Below are 19,450 nucleotides of genomic sequence, written 5' to 3'. Positions count from 1 at the left end.
ACTTCTTCACACAGCGCATAGTTAAATTATGGAACTCACCAACACAAGAAGTAGTGATGACCACCAATCTGGATGGCTTTAAAAGGAAGTTGGATCAATTCCTGGAGGCGAAGGCTATCAATGGCTACTAGCCCTGATAGTTGTGTGCTATCTCCAGTATCCGAGGCAGTAAGCCTGTGTGCACCGGTTGTTGGGGAACATGGTTGAGAGGGTGCTGTTGCACCATGTCCTGCTTGTTCATCCTTGGCCGACGGCTGTTTGGCAACTGTGTGAACAGAGTGCTGGACTAGATGGACCCTTGGTTTCATTCAGCAGGGCTCTTCTTATGTTCTCATGAATTATGTTCAAAGGAAATATTTATTTATTTATTTATTACATTTTTATACCGCCCAATAGCCGAAGCACTCTGGGCGGTTCACAAAAATTAAAACCACGAAGAGCATAGTAAAACAACCAACAATCTAAAAACACAACTACAAAATACAATATAAAAAGCACAAAACACAATATAAAGGTAGTTCTAAACAAAACGAACTAAAACATTCTGTCCATAGTTTCCTCCATGGGTTGTTTGAATTTATCTGATGTCATTCTAAGGGTGCATGTCTTTCCATATCAAAAAGAAAAACAAACAGAAGTAAGTCATTTATATCATCAGCAGAACAGTTCACTTTGGGATTTATTTGTGTGTTAGGCTTACTCATAAATACCCCTTTCAGCGTTTTGACTTGGTTTGTCCTATTCTTCTCCTGTATATATTGTGAGGAGTATAAATAGCAGCTTTGTACTTGAGTGCAAGAGGACACACCAGTATATTTTGCCCTTTTCATTATGCAGGTATGACCTTAATTCCAGAGAATGGCTGCCCCTGAACAGCAGTGTGAATGCAGTCGTGATCAGATATGGGCATTCTCTGGCCTTACATGAAGTAAGTGACTTTTGTTAGAGCTCTTGAGGCAATGCTTCCAGTCTTGTTTGAAATCCAGGCTTGCTTTAGGTATGCATGTCTTCCAGTAGAACATTAAGTGTTCCATGTTGATTAGGGCAGCTGCTCTCACCACCAGTGTTCACCAATTTGGAAGGCTTAGGTAAATTTGTGGAGAGAGTGTGGGTATCAGTGACTACTAGTCCTGATGGCTATGGGGGACGGACATTTTCTTAGCCTGTCATGTTAAATGCTAACGTTTACCATAAACAATGGTATGCAGAATGCTGCAGTTCGGCTGCTGTCTGGAGCTGCCCCTTTCCAGCATGTAACTCCTCTGCTGAGGGAACTGCACTGGCTGCCTATTCGCTACCGGGCCAGGTTGAAGGTTCTTGTACTGGTGTACAAAGCCCTAAACAACTTGGGACCAGGATACCTGAGAGAGCGCCTTCTCCCTTACCAACCTGCCCGGTCACTGAGGTCATCTGAGGGCCTGCTCCTGGTGGTTCCACCTAGATCCATCCTCCGATTGGAATCCACCAGGGGAAGAGCCTTCAGCGTGGTGGCGCCCCTCCTGTGGAATTCCCTGCCTCTGGAGGTCAGACAGGTGCCAACCTTGTACTCCTTTCGGCGCCTCCTGAAAACATCTTTATTCCAAGAAGCCTTTCTTTAACATGCAGCCTTGGATTTCTGTTTTTGCTTCTTTTAAATTTTGTTTTATTCTGTTTTTATTTTCATTTTACCTTGTTCACCGCTCCGAAATTTCTCAATGGGGAGTGGTATATAAATATTCTAAATAAATAAATAATAAATAATATTGAGGTTGAAACTGGGTCACTTGACGGTGGTTCTTGACATATGCTAGTAAATGTCAGAAATCATTGCATTACTGGCAACCATCAACCTTCACTGTACAGTGTGCGTGCAAGTCTAACTTCTGCGTTTGCTACGACACTTCAGCCCTTCTGATTTGGTCATTTAAGGTGGATTCCTGCATTGAGCAGGGGGTTGGACTCGATGGCCTTACAGGCCTCTTCCAACTCTACTATTCTATGATTCTATGTTTAAACTCAATGCATTTTCATGTAAAAACAGTTCTTCCTTTTATTTTTTTCTAGAATAAAATCTACATGTACGGCGGGAAGGTAGATGAATCTGGGAATGTAACTAATGAACTGTGGGTGTTCCATATTGCAAACCAGTCCTGGGTTCACATGATCCCAAAGGCCAAGGAGCAGTATGCTGTCGTTGGACACTCGGCACACGTTGTCACACTGGATAACGGTAACGTGGTGATGCTGGTCATCTTTGGGCACTGTCCTCTTTACGGATACATCAGCAGTGTGCAGGAATACAATCTGGGTAGGTATTGTCTTAACATTGACTCTTAATCTATCATTTGAAAAAAAAAACCCTGACTTTTATCTACCTTACAAATTCCCTTCTTCGTTCACCCTGTCATTCTCCTTCCCAAAAGTCCTTCTTGACCATTTTGCCACCTTTTGATGATCTCTGTTATATGCCATCACTCCAGACTCCCTCTTTGCCTTGGGCGTCCATCATACTGTCTTTGCTTGGTTACTCTTATTTCTCTGCTTGTCACTTGCCACCTCCTCCCCACGGGACCAGGTGTTCCTTTTTTTTTTGGTCTCTGCACAATTTCTTTGGAAGCTGTCACTGTTTTCCCTATGGTTTTTATAGCTGTCATGGCTTCTCCTGGTTTGCATTTTCTTTGTCACTTGCTTTTTCCTTATCGGATCCATAGTATTCACCAGCCTTGTGCAGTTCCCTTTCCTACCCCTCCATCTCAGTTGATGTGATGTAGGTTGTAAATCCTCCGAGTAGGGTCTGCGTCACTTCAGTAAATGTTCAGCAGTGGTAGTGGTCTACTGCTTTAACGTTGCAATCTTTGGACCCAAGATTGAGGTTAGGTAACCATTTAAATCTATGGACAAATAAAAAATCCTAAGTATAAGGGTGGATTCCTGCATCAAGCGGGGGGTTGGACTTGATGGCCTTATAGGCCCCTTCCAACTCTACTATTCTATGATTCTAAATTAGAGTACTAATTTAGGTGCAATTCTGTGGGATGTGCCCTGGCTACACATAAGCCTCTGAACTCAGATACTTAAGAGTATCCTATGCAGAGCAGGAGGCTCGCTGTGCCTGCTGCTCTGCATTTAAGCTAGACAGGAGTTTTCGCCCATCTAGCGCAGGCTTTGGAGAGGGGGAGAGAAGGAGGCTAGGGCAGCCATAGGATTTATTGTACATCTGCCACCCCAGTCTCCTCCCCTCCCTGACCCTGGGAACACTTCCTTTTTTTCCAGTTCCAGGCTCCGTTTTTTGAGGTTTCCTGGCTCCCTGCTCGTAGCCCCATCTACAAGCTTGAAGCCAGGAAACCGAACAATCTTACATCTCCCCAGATGGTGTCTGGGGAGACATAGGATTCCTCCCTGTGTTACCTTTCTGTAGCCAATGTGAAAGCCTACTAGTTAACAATTAGTGAGAGGGGCAATGAAATGGGAGCATCCTTATAAGAAGGATATTTATAAGGAGGACAATCCCTGCTGTTAGTAGTGATTGTGTTAAACATGCATCACCTGTAGATAAAGCCTAGCTTTTTCACATCTGTCTCTCATTCTCTCTCAGCAACGAATACATGGAGTATTCTGCAAACAACTGGAGCCTTGGTCCAAGGAGGGTATGGCCACAGTAGTGTCTATGATCCAAATACCAAGTCCATCTACACCCATGGAGGTTACAAGGCATTCAGTGCCAACAAGTACAGGCTAACAGATGATTTATACAAGTATGAAATTAATACGTCCATGTGGTAGGTATCTCGTTTCCCTTCGGAGCTTACAGCAGCCAGCGAAGGAATTCTGGCACACTGGTTGGTGTTGGAATCTGCTGTGAATTGATTTCAAAATAAACGTGATGGGGGAAATGTTGCTTAAATACATGAAATAGCTGTGTGCGTTTTGACCCTTGAGCAGTCTTGATAGGGTGCTTGAGAGAGGGTATGGAAACAATGATGAATGTATTGGCCATGCTTTGAAGGATACGGTATGTGAATGCTCTTCCAGGATTTTTAAGCAAACGGACTTGATTTACACTTCTTAGGATAACACGTGGATCAGGTCGCAGTTATCTTTCCATTTTTGCACTTCTCCAAATTTTGTAATATTGTACTTGGATAAAAAATATATAGCCAAATGTGTACAAAAATGCATATTTGGGGTCAAAATGTGCAGGGAAGTCTTGGATTGGTACAGAAGCAGGACAAAGCAGACTTCTGAATGAAAACGTCGGAAACTGACAAGGAACAGAAATAGGCTGAGCTGTCCACTTGCAGTGTATGAATCAAGAACCACCTTAAACAATTGACAGAAAAGGGTTAATTAAGGTATCTGTTTTGAGGTGAAGGGAGGGAGACACCAGATGCATATTTTATGACAGTCTTTGGGCAGAATCAGACAGGGCGCTTGTGCCCCGCCAATTCCGTTCTGCCCTGTTGATTTAGCACTTCCAGGGCAACTTGAAACGAGCGAAAAGCACTCGTTTCTGAACGGAGGCAGGTTGGCAGAGCACACATAAGGGAGCTCCATCAACCCGCCTCCTACCAGAAACGTGCATTTCCGCTCATTTCAGAGTCTCCTCTAGGAAGCAGTAAATCTTCCTTTTGTAAGTGGAGAGTTCCACTTTTGCAGCAGAATTGGTGAGACCCACTGTGCCACGACACAGGCTCTTTACAACAGGCCTGTCCGCGGACGCTCCCTGCTCAAGCTAAGCGCCATCACTTTATGAGCCTGAGGTGAGGGACAAACACCACCTTTCTACAAACTATGTGGAGAAAGGGGTTAAACAAGAATAATTTCAGGAATAAAATAATGCGCTGTGAATTATAGGTGCTGATGGTGAATTAATGTCAGAATGGGTGTTATATGTATATAACTGCAGATAATAAATGCTAAGGAGAAGTGGACTCCCTGAAACAGGAGCATAGATACTTTTCATTTAAAGCAGTGGTTCCCAGTTAGCTAAATTTCGTGGACCCCTTGTTTTTCAAATGCCAAGCCATGGACCCCCGACATTTGAAAAAAATGTTCTCTCTATGGTAGTTACCTGTGCGAAGCAATTTTTGGGAGAAAATAAGGGGTAACCCCTAATAAGCAAAGGATTTTAGGTATACTAAAAAACAGACCATAAAATTTGTGATATTACCACACAAAAATGTCAATGATTTAGTTAGGAATATAAAGACGAATTTAATTTTACTAATGTCTAGTTTACAATTGAACAAATTATGACATGTCTAGCAGCTACTAAACCTAAATGTGATGGGAGAAATCATGCCTCTTTTTGTTCCAAACAATCCCTTTCACATCTGGTTCAATATTTCCTACTTTTAATCTGAAATCTGGATCAACATTGAGCCGATTTCTATGCTTGTTCTTTATATAACAAAATGTCGAAAATGTTTGTTCACAAAGATATGTGGAACAAAAGGGAACTCGATGTTTCAAAGCTTTTTCACCTAACTTCTTATAATCAGGAAAAACCTTCACCCAGAATTGGTCCAGTCTATATTCTTTGAAAAATGATTTCAATGAACCATCACAAATCACGTCAACAAGTGCATCTTGTTCTTCCGCAGATAGAGTTCTTAGTTGTACATCACCACATTCAAAAGGATTCCTTCTCCATGAGTTTTCAGGATTAGGTGCAGGGAAGTAATCTCTGAAGCTAGTGGCTAAATCACGCAGGTGCTCAGGGATGTTATATTTTACTTCTGGTAGGAATTCGTCATCAGTGGACTCCAGAAATGAATGGTGAATATGTGAATGGTGCCACGGACCCCCTGGGTGGGTTACGCAGACCCCCAATTGGGAACCATTGGTTTAACGTATGCAGGACATCTGTAAAAATCAAATTTAAATATGTATATATTTTTATTTGGTCAGAAGTTTATCTCATTTGTATAAAAAAAACTAAAATGCTACCTTAGGACCCAGTTAGGCATGAATCCCTCCAAAGCGGTTGTAGGGGGAACGGGTGGATGTTTGAAAGGCCATGAAGGGGGAGGAGAGGGGGTTCTTCCAAACTGCCTTCTCCCAGTGGTAGTTATTTGCAGTTTTGGAGCCCCAACTGGGAGAAAAACAGCTGGGTGGAGACTTCAAGTGGAAAGATTCCGCAGCCTCACATGCCTGAACACATTTTATACCCACTTTATAGGGATTCAGTAACTACCTGATTTTGACAAATGGGTCTGTCACCATCATGTCTAATTTGGCTCTCAGGCCAATCCGTATTGAGAACTGTGTGCAAATTCTACGCTTAGATATTCCAGCAAGTAGACTTGGCCAGAAGGCCGGCAGTATCGGGGAAGTCTCTTTCCTTCCCGCTTAAGAAGTGACTATTAATGCCCAAAGTTTCGGACTGGCACGTGATCTTCCCTGTGTGAGAAGTTATTTCAGAAGGAAGTATATGCCCAGCTGATGAAGCTGTAGCAGTTTAACCCTGACTTCTCCCTACAAGCTCCAAAGGTCTGGGTTAGCCTCTGCCTGCCTATTGACCGGCAGAACATTTCAAATTTTCAAAGAAAGATTCAGCCCCCGCCTCCTTGGCTCCTCCTCCAGCTTGAATGCCCCAGTCTCTCTCTTCTGCCTGCTGCGGGCAGTCATTGTCTTTGGAGCTTGCATGCTGCAAGGGAGTAAGGTAGCCTCCCTCCACCCACGGCCCCAATTTAAGAGGGGTGGATTGCTGGGATTGGGCCTCTATTCTCCCCCAGGCTTTCTCCATGCTGGAGCTGCCCCAAGGCCCATAGTTGGGGGCTCTTTTTCAGGAGAGAAAAGGCTCTTCCCCCTGCCAGGCAGGAGGGCTCTCTCGCCCACTTTTAAAGGACCAGCCCTGCCACAGCCTCAGGACCACACCCTCTTGCTAGAAGGCCTTGATAGGCAAGGGCTGGGGCAAGTAGCGGACCAGGTGGTGGGTGTATGCAAACGGCCTTTGAGCCAGGGGCCTCCATACTGCTGTTCTGTGGAAGTATTGTTGTCCATTGATCCTTTGACTTGCCGGCCTAAAGGCCTTTGTTCGTGACCTTGCTTGATTTAGAGTTACACAGTGGTGTTCTTTGAAATCCCATTTCCTCTTATTTCTGCAGGACAATTCTTAAAGACAGCAAGCTTTCCCGATACTTGCACTCCGCTGTGATCATCAGCGGGACCATGCTCGTTTTCGGAGGAAACACCCACAATGACACATCCATGAGCCATGGCGCCAAATGCTTTTCTTCAGACTTTATGGCATATGACCTGGGTAAGTTCCATTCAGGTGCTGAACTAAGCCCACAGCAACAAATTCCAAGTCCTCGTAAAAGGTTCGTCTGTAAACATGCAATGTAGTAGGGTTTTATTTTTCTTTTAGGACCTGGTTAAGCACCAGGTCCTTTTTAGTGGAAGTATTGCAGTTAAAGCTAAAGGGTTGTTTATTATTTCTTTATTTATTGCATTTTTATATCACCCAATAGCCGAAGCCCTCTGTTGCTTCCTTCTTCCTTTCCTGCTCACCCAAAGCAGTGGGGACAGCCTCTCATAGTGTTCGCCTTATTTTATTTATTTATTATTTATTTATTACATTTCTATACCGCCCAATAGCCGGAGCTCTCTGGGCGGTTCACAAAAATTAAAAACATTCAAAGTATAAAACAACAGTATAAAACCATAATATAAAATACAATATAAAAGCTCAACCAGATAAAAACAGCAGCAATGCAAAATTACGAATTTAAAACACCAAGTTAAAATTTATTTATAGACAGTTAAAATACTGGGAGAATGAAAAGGTCTTCACCTGGCATCTAAAAGCATATAATGTAGGTGCCAAGCGAACCTCCTTAGGGAGCTCATTCCACAGCCGGGGTGCCACAGCAGAGAAGGCCCTTTGTTGCATTGAGTAGGAAAGCAAAGGGCGATGAACCTCTTTATCTTAGGTATCATAGAATCATAGAATAGTAGAGTTAGAAGGGGGCTATAAAGCCATCGAGTTCAACCCCCTGCTCAATGCAGGAATCCACCGCATACCTGACAGATGGCTGTCCAGCTGCGTCTTAGGGTGGGAGAGCCCACTACCTCCCTAGGTCATGGGTTCCATTGCCGTACTGCTCTAACAGTCAGGAAGTTTTTCCTGATGTCCAGCTGGAATCTGGCTTCCTTTAACTTGAGGCCGTTATTCCGTGTCCTGCACTCTGGGAGGATCGAGAAGAGATCCTGGCCCTCCTCTGTGTGACATGCCCTGTATAAATGCCCTGTATAAATAGCAGCAGAGCTTGCTATGCTGTTGCCACGTTAGAGTCTGCATACGTCTCTGCCCGTAAGCCCTTCAAGGGAGAAGGGCTTGGGTGAAGAACACGCCACACTTGAAGGGGGTGGTAGCAGAACTGCCTAAAATGGTAGCAGCCAGTCCTGGGTTGCGTTATTTCATGTTACCCACAATGCTAGAAGGCAGCACTTCTGTGATCAGCTGCATGCGAAGCTCAGTTTTGCCATTTGACCTCTGCCTCTGTGCCATGTCTACTTGCTCCAAGCCTTGCTTTCAAAGACGCCGGCTGCTGGGGAAACTGTGGCAAAGAGTTTCTTGGCAAATGGTGTTCAGGTTTTCTGCCTCTTTGAGGTATGAACACATGTTGTAAGGCTACTTTGGTGTATGTGTGTGGTATGGGTTTTGCCCCTAAAACCCCACTTAGAGCACACTTGTAAGAATCTTGCCCGTCCTCCGGGAGTGTGCTTAAGCTGTGCTCCTGCCATGAAAGCAGATATTCCAGCACATGCAATCACTTCCATTTGCACATGCACCGGCCTCTTCGCCTGTATAGCTCATGAAAACAGAGGCAGTTGCGTGGATGGCAGGGCCGATACTTGCCCCAAAGGAGTGGAGTTCGCGTTGTGGGGAAATACATTTGGGACTAGGATTCCTTTGTGGCAGGAAGATTATTTGATAAAGCAGTTAAACTTTGGATAGCCAGAAGAGGGCAGCATTCAACAGATCCATAGTCTTGCTTTTCTTAACACCAGATGAGGATCAGTTTATACACAGAAGAATAAAATCCAGATCATCTCTTAATAGCCTATCTGGGTTTTTATGAAAACCTCCCTGTAATGCCTGGACTTCTTGAACGATTCATTTCCCCCACAAGCTGTAACCCAGCAATCATTTTTGTAAATCCTTCTGTGTGGAGGAGCTTAGTGCCCATTTTCCTAGCCTAGCATGTATTTCTGAACATACAAGTGTCTCTTTAAAGCCATCAAAGCCCAGCACAGCTCTTTCCTGCGTGTGTAGCCTTCCCCAGCTTGGTGTTCCTGAAGATGCCAGACTACAACTCACATCATCCCCAGACACCATGGCCATTGGGAATGCTGGTGGTTATGGAAGTTGTAGTCGCAACACATCTGGGTGTGGGCACAAGGTTGGGGAGAGCTGTACTAGAATCATAGAATCATAAAATAGTAGAGTTGGAAGGGGCCTAGAAGGCCATCGTATTTATTGAAATACTGGCAATCATTTTCCTGAGTCTGGGGCACATTTTATTTATTTATTACATTTATATACCGCCCCATAGCCGAAACTCTCTGGGCAGTTTTCAAAAGTTTTAAACAGTGAACATTAAAAACAAATATACAAAAAATTAAAAGCATAAAAACAGCAATATCATTTAAAAGAACTATTCTGGGGTCAGTTAAAAAACTCAGCATATGTTGATAACTGTTGTTAAGAATGCAAACGCTTACATGCACATAGCTACAAATTCTTGTGGATCTCTGAGATGTAAATCTAAAGTTGGCTTAATTCAAAGGTCAAGAAAGAAGTAATTCTTGGTCATTTCAAACCCATTAGTCCCCCCCCCCCTTTTCTCTTCTTGTTCCCCAGCAAAATATGGAGCCTAGAAGCAACATTTTCCAAGTGTTCCTCCTAATCTACAAAAATATGTTCCTTGGCCTTAGCACTCTCAGCTTGCTGGATGAAAAGAAATACCATTGAAAGCCCTGGCTCACTTTTCGTTAGATCTGCCTTTAAAAAGTGGAACATTACATTTATCCGTTGAGCTATCACATTGAATGTAAAAATTACTTCAAAAAATCAGTATAATCTCTGTTAGCAATTAAAGCCTTCCACAAGGCAGGGCTCCATTCCAGAATGCCTGAGATTCACCCCTTGATCCAAGCAAACCCCATCCTGAACCAAAGCAGCTCCACACGCACGCACACACACACCTGGTTGTAGTCTTTCAAAAACTTTTAAAGGAATTGAGGCTTTGGCTCAGTTAAGGGTTCACAGCAAAGCTTGGTTACGGACATTTGCCTACGGCTGGGTGTATATCTGAATTGACGAGCCATAGTTACAGCTGTCATTCTGCCCCCAGAGGTTGCTGCACCTGAGAGACAGACGTGAGCAGGGAGAAGATGGAAAACAAAAGCCGGGAAAGAGCTCTAAACCATGGTTTGTCATTGACCCTGTTCAGACGACACGCTAAGCCACGGCGGTTAAGCATTTTGAGCTAAATATTGTGGCTTAGCATGTCGTGTGAACCATGACTTAGCCCGTGGCTATATAAACACAGTTTAAACACACTCACTAACCATTTGCTGCAAAATGGTTAGCAGCCTAACCATGGCTTAGCGTGTCGTGTGAACCATGACTTAACCCATGGCTGTATAAACACGGTTTAAACACACTCACTAACCATTTGCTGCAAAAGGGTTAACAGCCTAACCATGGCTTAGCGTTTCGTATGAACCATGACTTAGTGTGTGGCTATATAAACACGGTTTAAACACACTCACTAACCATTTGCTGCAAAAGGGTTAGCAGCCTAACCATGGCTTAGCATGTTACCTGAACAGACCCTGCATGTTTGGAAGCCCAGTCTGTTCAGATTCTAAATTATGGGTAGCTCAAACCACGATTCTGAATTGAGTCTTTGTGTATGGTTTGGAAGCCTAGGAAGGGTTTTCCAGAGGTTCCACAATACTGTTGCTTTATGAATTGAAAACTCAGTTGGCATCCTGGAGCAGTCTGGCCCTCCTCACCCCTACCCCCCTTTCCACATTCCTTTATTAACCCCCAATTCCTTTGAGTTAGTTAGAGGACTTAAATCAGCTGCCTGGGAATTTGTACAATGTTGCCTTTGACCCCAAAGATTGTGAAGCCTTAGAAGAGGGCAGGCGCGATCTTCTAGGCAGGAAAGCCCTTTGAGACGTTAGCCCAGAGATCTCACATTTACCAAACCGTAAGGTTTATAGATTGATCTCCTTCTACTGTGTTTGTTGCTTCTGCTGGAGGCGGCTGCACTTTATTTTAATTTCTTCTTAGGAGTGCATTTGTGAGTGTTGGGAGAATAACCTGGGAATCCAGGAAAACAAATGTGAAACAGTGTCTAAATATCCGGATAACACTGGGTGGCAAGGAGAGGGTCTACATTGGAGGGAGCATTTGCAATGCCCTTTTCCTTGCCTTAAAACCCTGGCGAGTAGGAGCTCCATTAATTTTATTTTTTTTATTTTATTTATTACATTTTTATACCTCCCAATAGCTGAAGCTCTTCGGGCGGTTCACAAAAATTAAAACCATAATAAAACAACCAACAGGTTAAAAGCACAAATACAAAATACAGTATAAAAAGCACAACCAGGATAAAACCACGCAGCAAAATTGATATAAGGTTAAAATACAAAGTTAGAACAGCAAAGTTCAAATTCAAGTTAAAATTAAGTGTTCAAATACTGAGAGAATAAAAAGGTCTTCAGCTGGCGACGAAAGAAGTACAGTGTAGGCGCCAGGCGGACCTCTCTGTGGAGCTCATTCCACAACCGGGGTGCCACAGCGGAGAAGGCCCTCCTCCTAGTAGCCACCTGCCTCACTTCCTTTGGCAGGGGCTCACGGAGAAGGGCCCCTGTAGATGATCTTAAGGTCCGGGCAGGTACATATGGGAGGAGGCGTTCCTTCAAATAACCTGGCCCCAAACCGTTTAGGGCTTTGAATGTTAATACCAGCACTTTGAATTGGGCCCGGACCTGGACTGGCAGCCAATGAAGTTGTAAAAGGACTGGTGTGATGTGATCTCGCCGGCCAGTCCCTGTTAATAAATGGGCTGCCCTGTTTTGTACCAGCTGAAGTTTCCGGACCATTTTCAAAGGCAGCCCCACGTATAACGCATTGCAGTAACTGAAGCTGAGCACAACACTGGTCTAATAACCTGCAATAGAACTGTGCCTATCCATGACAGCATCTTTGGGGGGATCAAGTAGTTTATGCAATTGGATAAAAATGTCAAGAAATTTTTGGTTTTCACAATCCAGGCCTAACACATTATTTTGCAGAGGCCAGATTTTCTTCCTGCCATTTTGGACCAACGAAACTGGTTCTGTTCTAAAAGTTTGTGAAGGTACTGGTCAAAATAGTTGCAGTTGTGTATCTTCTCGTCTTACATCTGTGGAATTAGGAGAGCATGTACTGGTCGTGTCTTTCGAAATGTTTCAGCACTTCTGTGCCCTTTGGAATAGCTGATGTGGTTCCTGTATCATAGTTTGAATTGCTTTTGGGATAATGTAAAAAGATGTTCTACCAAAAATACCAGGCAACGTGCCAGAAGGAACTTATTTGAAATGTGGCTTGCTTAATTCTAGCTTGCGACTGTTGGTCTGTGCTTCCTCAACCTGATCTTCACCATGATGTCAACAGATTTGGACATTCTGCTGTGCTGAGCAACAAGTAAGAGAGCAAAATATCTTAAATTTTTTGGTGGGATGTGGGTGTGGGGAGAAGGGGAACCTGGTTCTGATTTTACACTCCTTTCCCTGAACAATTGGTCACATTAGGACAAGCGAAGGCTGCACAACTCCCACTTGCATCACCAATACCCCCTCTGTACGTGTCTCTGCTGCTTGTGACGGCTGCTGGAGCTTCTAGTTGTGGTTGTCATCGTTTCCTTAGGATACTGTACATGTATCGTGCCTGGGTCCAGCTCCAGCTGACAGCCCCCTCCCTCCTGCCACCAACTGTCTCTGCAGAGGCCACCAGTGAGGGAGGAAGCAGCAGCCAGGCACCTCTCCACCGTGCCTGGGTCCAGCTCCAGCTGAGACCCCCCTCCCTCCTCCTACCAACTGTCACTGCAGAGGCCACCAGTGAGGGAGGAAGCAGCAGCCAGGCACCTCTCCATCGTGCCTGGGTCCAACTCCAGCTGAGAACCCCCTCCCTCCTGCTACCAACTGTCTCTGCAGAGGCCACCAGTGAGGGAGGAAGCAGCAGCCAGGCACCTCTCCATCGTGCCTGGGTCCAACTCCAGCTGAGAATCCCCTCCCTCCTCCTACCAACTGTCTCTGCAGAGGCCACCAGTGAGGGAGGAAGCAGCAGCCAGGCACCTCTCCATCGTGCCTGGGTCCAGCTCCAGCTGAGAGCCCCCTCCCTCCTGCTGGCAACTGGCAACTGTCACTGCTGAACTTTACAACTAAGATTGTAGTGCCTGAATTTCCTTTCCTCCCCCCCCCCACCTCCTCTCTCCCAATCCCCTTTCCTTTTGTGTCATGTCTTTTAGATTGTAAGCCTGTGGGCAGGGACTGTCAAGAAATACTTTTGTAAGCCGCCGTGAGAGCCTTTTTTGGCTGAATGGCGGCATAAAAATGCTTAAATAAATAAATGTAGGTTTGGGGTTCCAGTAGCCAACATCGGGAGCAGGTCCACCTTAAGGGATCTGCAATTCAGTTAATAGTGGACATACGTACACTCAGGCACACTAGTGGATAGGATGTGCAGCTGCTCTAATTAAAGAGCTCAGCAACTGGAGTAGAATCATAGAATAGTCGAGTTGGAAGGGGCCTCTAAGGCCATCGAGTCCAACCCCCTGTTCAAAGCAGGAATCCACCTCAAAGCATCTGTCCAGCTGCCTCTTGAAGGCCTCTAGTGTAGGAGTAGCAGCCTTAGAATCCTAACTCCCAGTGTTCAAAAGGCCGTTTTCCTCCGCAGGGAGGCCCTGTGCGATCTGCTGAGCTCCTTGGACCCCATCCAGTGGTCTCTATCTCTTCTCGGAATTTCAGCCTCCTTCTTGCTGCAGCCTCTTTCTCTGCCAGCGGCTGTCCCAGTTCCTTGCCCCTTCTGTCTCTTTATAGTTCTTATATGCACGTACTGCAAGAAAACGTGGTCCAGGACCGAGGGAATAGCAGCCGCTGCGAGCAGCAAGTGCAGGTGCCTGATGGCAGCCCTCTGAGTCCGAGACCTGCTCTACAGTTTCAGCGACTCGACTCTAGATTGCCTCCATCCTTGCTTTGAACAATCCTCTTGTGCTAATCCAGCCAGTGATCCACCTCCCTCAGGGCCATCGCTCTGTGGCTCGTACTGTGGAGGGCTTTAGTTACCTCCTTTTTTTTAATGACTACAGTTTGGACACATTCGATGGGGGGAAAAGACAAGGCAATGGTGGAGCGCTCTGATACCTGGGGGGCAGCATATGCCGCACGGTTAGGTTGCTCAGATGAATGCAGGTGCCGGTAGGATTCCTGTTAGCCCAAAAAGGGTCACCATGGAATATTTTTTTTAAAGTGAAGCTTTCTGTATCAATTGCGATCCAATATAGAGGGCAGGGAGTGGGGGGAACCTCCAAGCTCTGTAGATTGCCACGTGCAGACATCGTGCATTAACTGCTCTGCCCTTTATTTATTTATTTATTTATTTTTGCATTTATATCCCGCCTGTCTTCCGCCAAGGAACGCAAGGCGGTGTGTACATAATCCTGCTGCTCTCCATTTTATCCTCACAGCAACAACCCTGTGAGGTAGGTTGGGCTGAGAGTCTGTGACTGGCCCAAAGTCACCCAGTGGGTTTCCATGACCGAGTGGGGACTAGAACCCGGATCCCCCGACTCCCAGTCTGACACTTCAGCCACTATACCACACAGGCTCATTTTTTTCTTTACAGATGTAAAGTGCCCTTGTCCACAGCTTCCTAGTAGACGTGCAGAGCATATGCACTTGGCAGTCTATATGCCGTTTCCCCCCCTATCCTGGGGTTTATATCTGTCTTGGGTACACACCGCCTTTTGAAGTTGGCCTGAATTGCTCCCTATCTGCTTTTTATTGTCAGTTGCGCTAGTTGCCTTGCTATTATCTTCCCATGGTAATGAGCTCAATGAGTTAATTGTGAAAATGTACTTTTACTAGTTTTGAAACATGACAGTTTAGCTCATTGAGTTTTGCCTCCGTCCTTGCTCTGAACAACAATTTCCAACTCAGCTTTTCCACCCCATTCGCTAGCTAATGTACCTCCTATCATAACAACATGGTTTTATCGCCTTTTTGAGAGCCCCGTCTTAAATCTCCTCTTGGGCGAAAGCCATTCACTGCTCCTGTGTGTGTTACTGTTGGCTCCGTTTTGAACTCTTCCTTGTATCCACTGCACTGCATTTGACCATCCGTCACTTAATCTGTGCTGCCACAATTTTTTGCCTTAAAATACCCAAAGAAGCCATTTTCACACTCTGTAGATTCAGCTAAAAAGACTGTTTTTGAAACTCTGATTTCCTTTCTGTGCAGGTGATGCTCAGCTAAATTATTAAAGGTTCTGTGCATGCTGCACCCCGTAATATTTATGCATTGAAGGAATAGAAATTCTGCAATCAGAATACATTATGCAAGTTATGTATCCATGCATATAGAAATATGTGTGTGTATATATACATGCATGTATACATACTTCGCATAATGTGTTCTGATATTGGAAAACCCAAGGACCGGTGTTTCAAAGCTTTAAGGGATTTGGTCCAGGCTGGAAGAATAAAAGCATGTGCAGACTGGCTTATCAGAGACCTTTATAGATAATTATTAGCAAATAATAGTGGGGTAGGTAAGAGATTGACAAAGTTGTTTGCAGGACCATCAGTTTTGGCAGTGCAATATGCCCCCTTCCTGTTTGTAAGATTCCTTCAGACCAGCTGTTAAGAACATCAGAAAATAAGAACATAAAAAGTGCCCTGATGCTAGATCAGACCGACAGCTGTCGGCCAGGGATGAACAAGCAGGACATGGTGCTACAGCACCCCCCCACCCATGTTCCCCAGCTACTGGTGCACACAGGCTTATTGCCTCAAATACTGAAGATAGCTGTTGTGTTTTCAGATTCCTCTGTAGCCACGAGGACTGGAAGTGTTCTTCAAAAAGAGTACTTGAGATTCTCTCTGAGTGCCCAGTGCTATTTACCAGACCATGTATTTATACGGTCATATACATGGTCCCACAAGATGTAAACAATGTAGTTCCTGTTAGTCTTCTCCCTTGCTCTTTATTCTTTATAGCGTAATCAGTTTGATTTTTTTTTAATAAAGAGGAGTTGATTACCATATGAAAGTGGTAAATTCTCTGGAAATGGGCCTTATAAAACCCACCTGTACCACTTCAACACAAATGCAGCCCAGCCGCATGTGTGAGCCTGCCACCTGCTTGACAAGCACTGCTCTTGGCCTGTCTCTGTGTGGTTTTTGGGGAGACGGGGCAGTCCCAGCCAGGCAGAGAAACTAGCATGCTTGTTGAGGCTCCTGGCAGGCTACAAGTCGTTCAGACCTGCTGTAAACAGGTTCCTTAACGAGGCGGCAACTTCACACAGGATGGGCACGCTTGGAGTGGAAACAGGCATAGTGTCGGAGAGGCATCTTCGGACCGGATTTCCTTGAGTTGTATTCGGGGGGGCACAGCGCAGTCTGTCACAAGTGTCTTGTGCTGCATACCTGGAAATAAACTACAAACCCGGTATGCTCCCAGACTGTGGAATGGCCTGCCGGAGGAGACTCGTCAGCTTGACAGTCTTTTAGCATTCAAGAAAGCTATCGAGACTGATCTCTTCCGGCAGGCCTATCCAGTAGAATTTTAGGATACTTTTAGGATGCTTTTAGGATGTTTTTAATAGTCTATACTATGTTTTTAATCTGTATTTTATGCTTGCTGTTGTTCCCCGCCTCGATCCAATCAGAGAGGCGGGTAAGAAATAATAATAATAATAATAATAATAATAATAATAATAATAATAATAATAATAATCTGTTCCTCTGTTCCTTTTCCTTCCCTTCCTTTGCTAGCACCATGTATGTATTTGGAGGCTTTAATAGCCTGCTCTTGAGTGACATCGTGAAGTACATTCCAGAAAGCTGTGAAGCATACAACAATGAAACCGCCTGCCTAAGGGCGGGCCCCGGGCTCCGGTGTGTGTGGAATGGCTCCACCCCGCAGTGTCTCCCTCTGGAAATGGTCCCAGTGCACCAAGAACAGAGAAAGGCTGAGGAATGCCCTTGCTGGCTAGGTAGGTATTACAATCTGATCCACTGGCTTGAATTACTATGGTATACTTCTGTCCTTGGTTAGTGATGTTACATTGGCTGTTTTGCAGCACTCTTGATATGAGGAGTGACTTGGTGAGCAACTATTAAGTAAAAAGTTCAGTTTTTCATGCGAACTAATTTGGAGGGGATCTCATTTGGTGCTGAAGGCTTCGTCCTCTTAGATTGGGGCATTACAAGCTTCAGCCTTTAGTCAGCCTTATTTGGAACCGTGGGCTGCTTTTACTGCCAGACTGTTTCTCTCTTGAGCAGTTCCCACTTTATCTTGCACACAGGAATTTTCTGGTGGATTGGGACCTTGCAGTGGGGAATCCAGGGTTGACCTGTGAACCTACTTCCTGTTCCAGGTGTGGGAATGTGTCTGTTTCTCTCGCATGAGTCAGTGCTCTGCCATATAAAAAGTTCCCACCAGATGGAAAACCGGCGTTGCAGAGATGGATCCTTGCCTACCTGTCTCTGTGATGTGTTCATTTTGCCACTGTCTCTCTGCTCCTATATCCCAATGGTGACATTTGGCCACAGCTGTCCAAATGCCACCTGTTCTCTCAAACAATTCTGTCCTTTCTCCATTGCTGCCTCTTATTTTGTGGTTACCTGCACCCCCAGTTTGTGAATGGGGAACCCCGGAATGGCAGCCATTTTGTGATGGCACCCGTGACACATTCTCAACTTTCCAAATGGGTCCACCAGTCTGAAAAAGGTTGGCGGCTCCATCCAACTGTAGTTAAGCTGAATACATCTAAATGAAGTAAATGCATATTTCCCCCCTGTTTGCCTCCTTTCCATCTTCTTCCCCTTCTTCTGCCGTCTCCCCTTCATTGAAGTTTCGATTGTGAGCCCTTTGGGACACGGACCCTTACGCTTCCACAGCTTCCAATGCTAAAAGATTGTTAACTCGTCAACTAAACAGTCTTTTAGCATTTAAGAAAGCTATAAAGACTGATCTCTTCCGGCAGGCCTATCCAGTGGAATTTTAGGATGCTTTTAGGATGTTTCAATAATGCACACTATGTTTTTAATTCAGTTTTATGTATTTTGAGCTTGTTGTTCCCCACCTCGATCCAAGCGGAGAGGCGGGTAAGAAATAAATTTATTTATTTATTATTTATTATTATTATTATTATTATTATTATTATTATTATTATTAATATATGGAAGATTTGTTTTCTGTGGCGGAGCATTCAATCGTATGGGAGTCCCACCTGCAGACTGACAAAGTATAGGCCAGATTCAGGTTGAACATCAGTGGAACTGATGTTGGCAGTTGACTCTGCCAACATCCGTGTGGCAGGTGACCCTGTCAGCAAACGCCTGCGTCTGTTCATGCAGGGTTTGGTCATGCAGGTTGTTTTTGTTTTTCCTAGCTGACCATGAAAAATGTGATCAGATTACAGACTGCTACAGCTGTACAGCCAACACGAACCGGTGCCATTGGTGCACTGACCAGTGTGTGTCAAGGAACAGCAACTGCTCGGAGGACCAGGTAATGATTTCTGCGTCTCACTTCGAAGATTCCTAACGCCCCTCATGTCCATGGCAAAGAAAGCACTTGCCAGCCACTGCAGCTGCCTTTCTGAAGCCCTTACAATCCATAGCTCCGGTTGGGCTCCTTCGGTGGTGTTCGGTAGCTCCATAAAAGAGGGGAACGGGAGGAGGGCTGTGTATGCACGGCCAAAATTCTTCTCTTTTTATATGCATGAACCCCCGACACAGTGGGAGGCATAAGGTTCTCACCCTGGCCAGCCTGCCGCTGAGAATCCCTTTTGGTCTCTCCTTTGCCTCTTCAGATTCCCCGAACGTGTTCCTTATGTGCTCTCAGGCCTTTTTGCAGCTTAAAGGTTTTAAAGTGTGCTTGTGTGAAATGAGAGCTGAGATCCTTAGTATGCCGCGTGCTGTCGCTGCATGGAATTGCGAGAGGTAGTGGCAATGAAGTGGGGCTGCCCTTCAGAGCACTTGCCAGGTTACTTGGCTCCCCGGATCAGGGAAGTGGTCTCTGGCTGCCCCGGCCTTACAGATCCTCTCTCGCCTCCTTCCGGTCGTTTAAATGCAGATGGCCCCCCAAATGGTTTGGGTGTGAGTCCTGCGGTATTAGGGCCCCCTGTAGATGCCTCTCCTCCCAAAACATTTGGCCAGTAGGTGGCAACCCAGCCCCA

The 19,450-nt window shown here is 45.2% G+C and overlaps 1 protein-coding gene across 1 annotated transcript in view; it reads left to right on the top strand.

Moving 5' to 3' along the window:
- ATRN (attractin) overlaps positions 1 to 19,450 on the top strand; it is a 214,451-nt gene that overhangs the window by 69,066 nt on the left and 125,935 nt on the right. The window contains exons 8-14 of the mRNA XM_063136067.1: positions 838 to 928; positions 2,044 to 2,287; positions 3,575 to 3,758; positions 7,089 to 7,243; positions 12,607 to 12,691; positions 17,040 to 17,260; positions 18,662 to 18,780. Of these exons, the coding sequence (XP_062992137.1) occupies positions 838 to 928; positions 2,044 to 2,287; positions 3,575 to 3,758; positions 7,089 to 7,243; positions 12,607 to 12,691; positions 17,040 to 17,260; positions 18,662 to 18,780 (1,099 nt within the window). The remainder of the gene's footprint in view (positions 1 to 837; positions 929 to 2,043; positions 2,288 to 3,574; positions 3,759 to 7,088; positions 7,244 to 12,606; positions 12,692 to 17,039; positions 17,261 to 18,661; positions 18,781 to 19,450) is intronic.

This window comes from Elgaria multicarinata, chromosome 10, assembly GCF_023053635.1.
Source record: "Elgaria multicarinata webbii isolate HBS135686 ecotype San Diego chromosome 10, rElgMul1.1.pri, whole genome shotgun sequence".
In the NCBI taxonomy this organism is placed as follows: Eukaryota; Metazoa; Chordata; class Lepidosauria; order Squamata; family Anguidae; genus Elgaria; species Elgaria multicarinata.
Note: the sequence above shows the minus strand (reverse complement) of the source record. Positions and strands in the feature narration are given on the sequence as shown.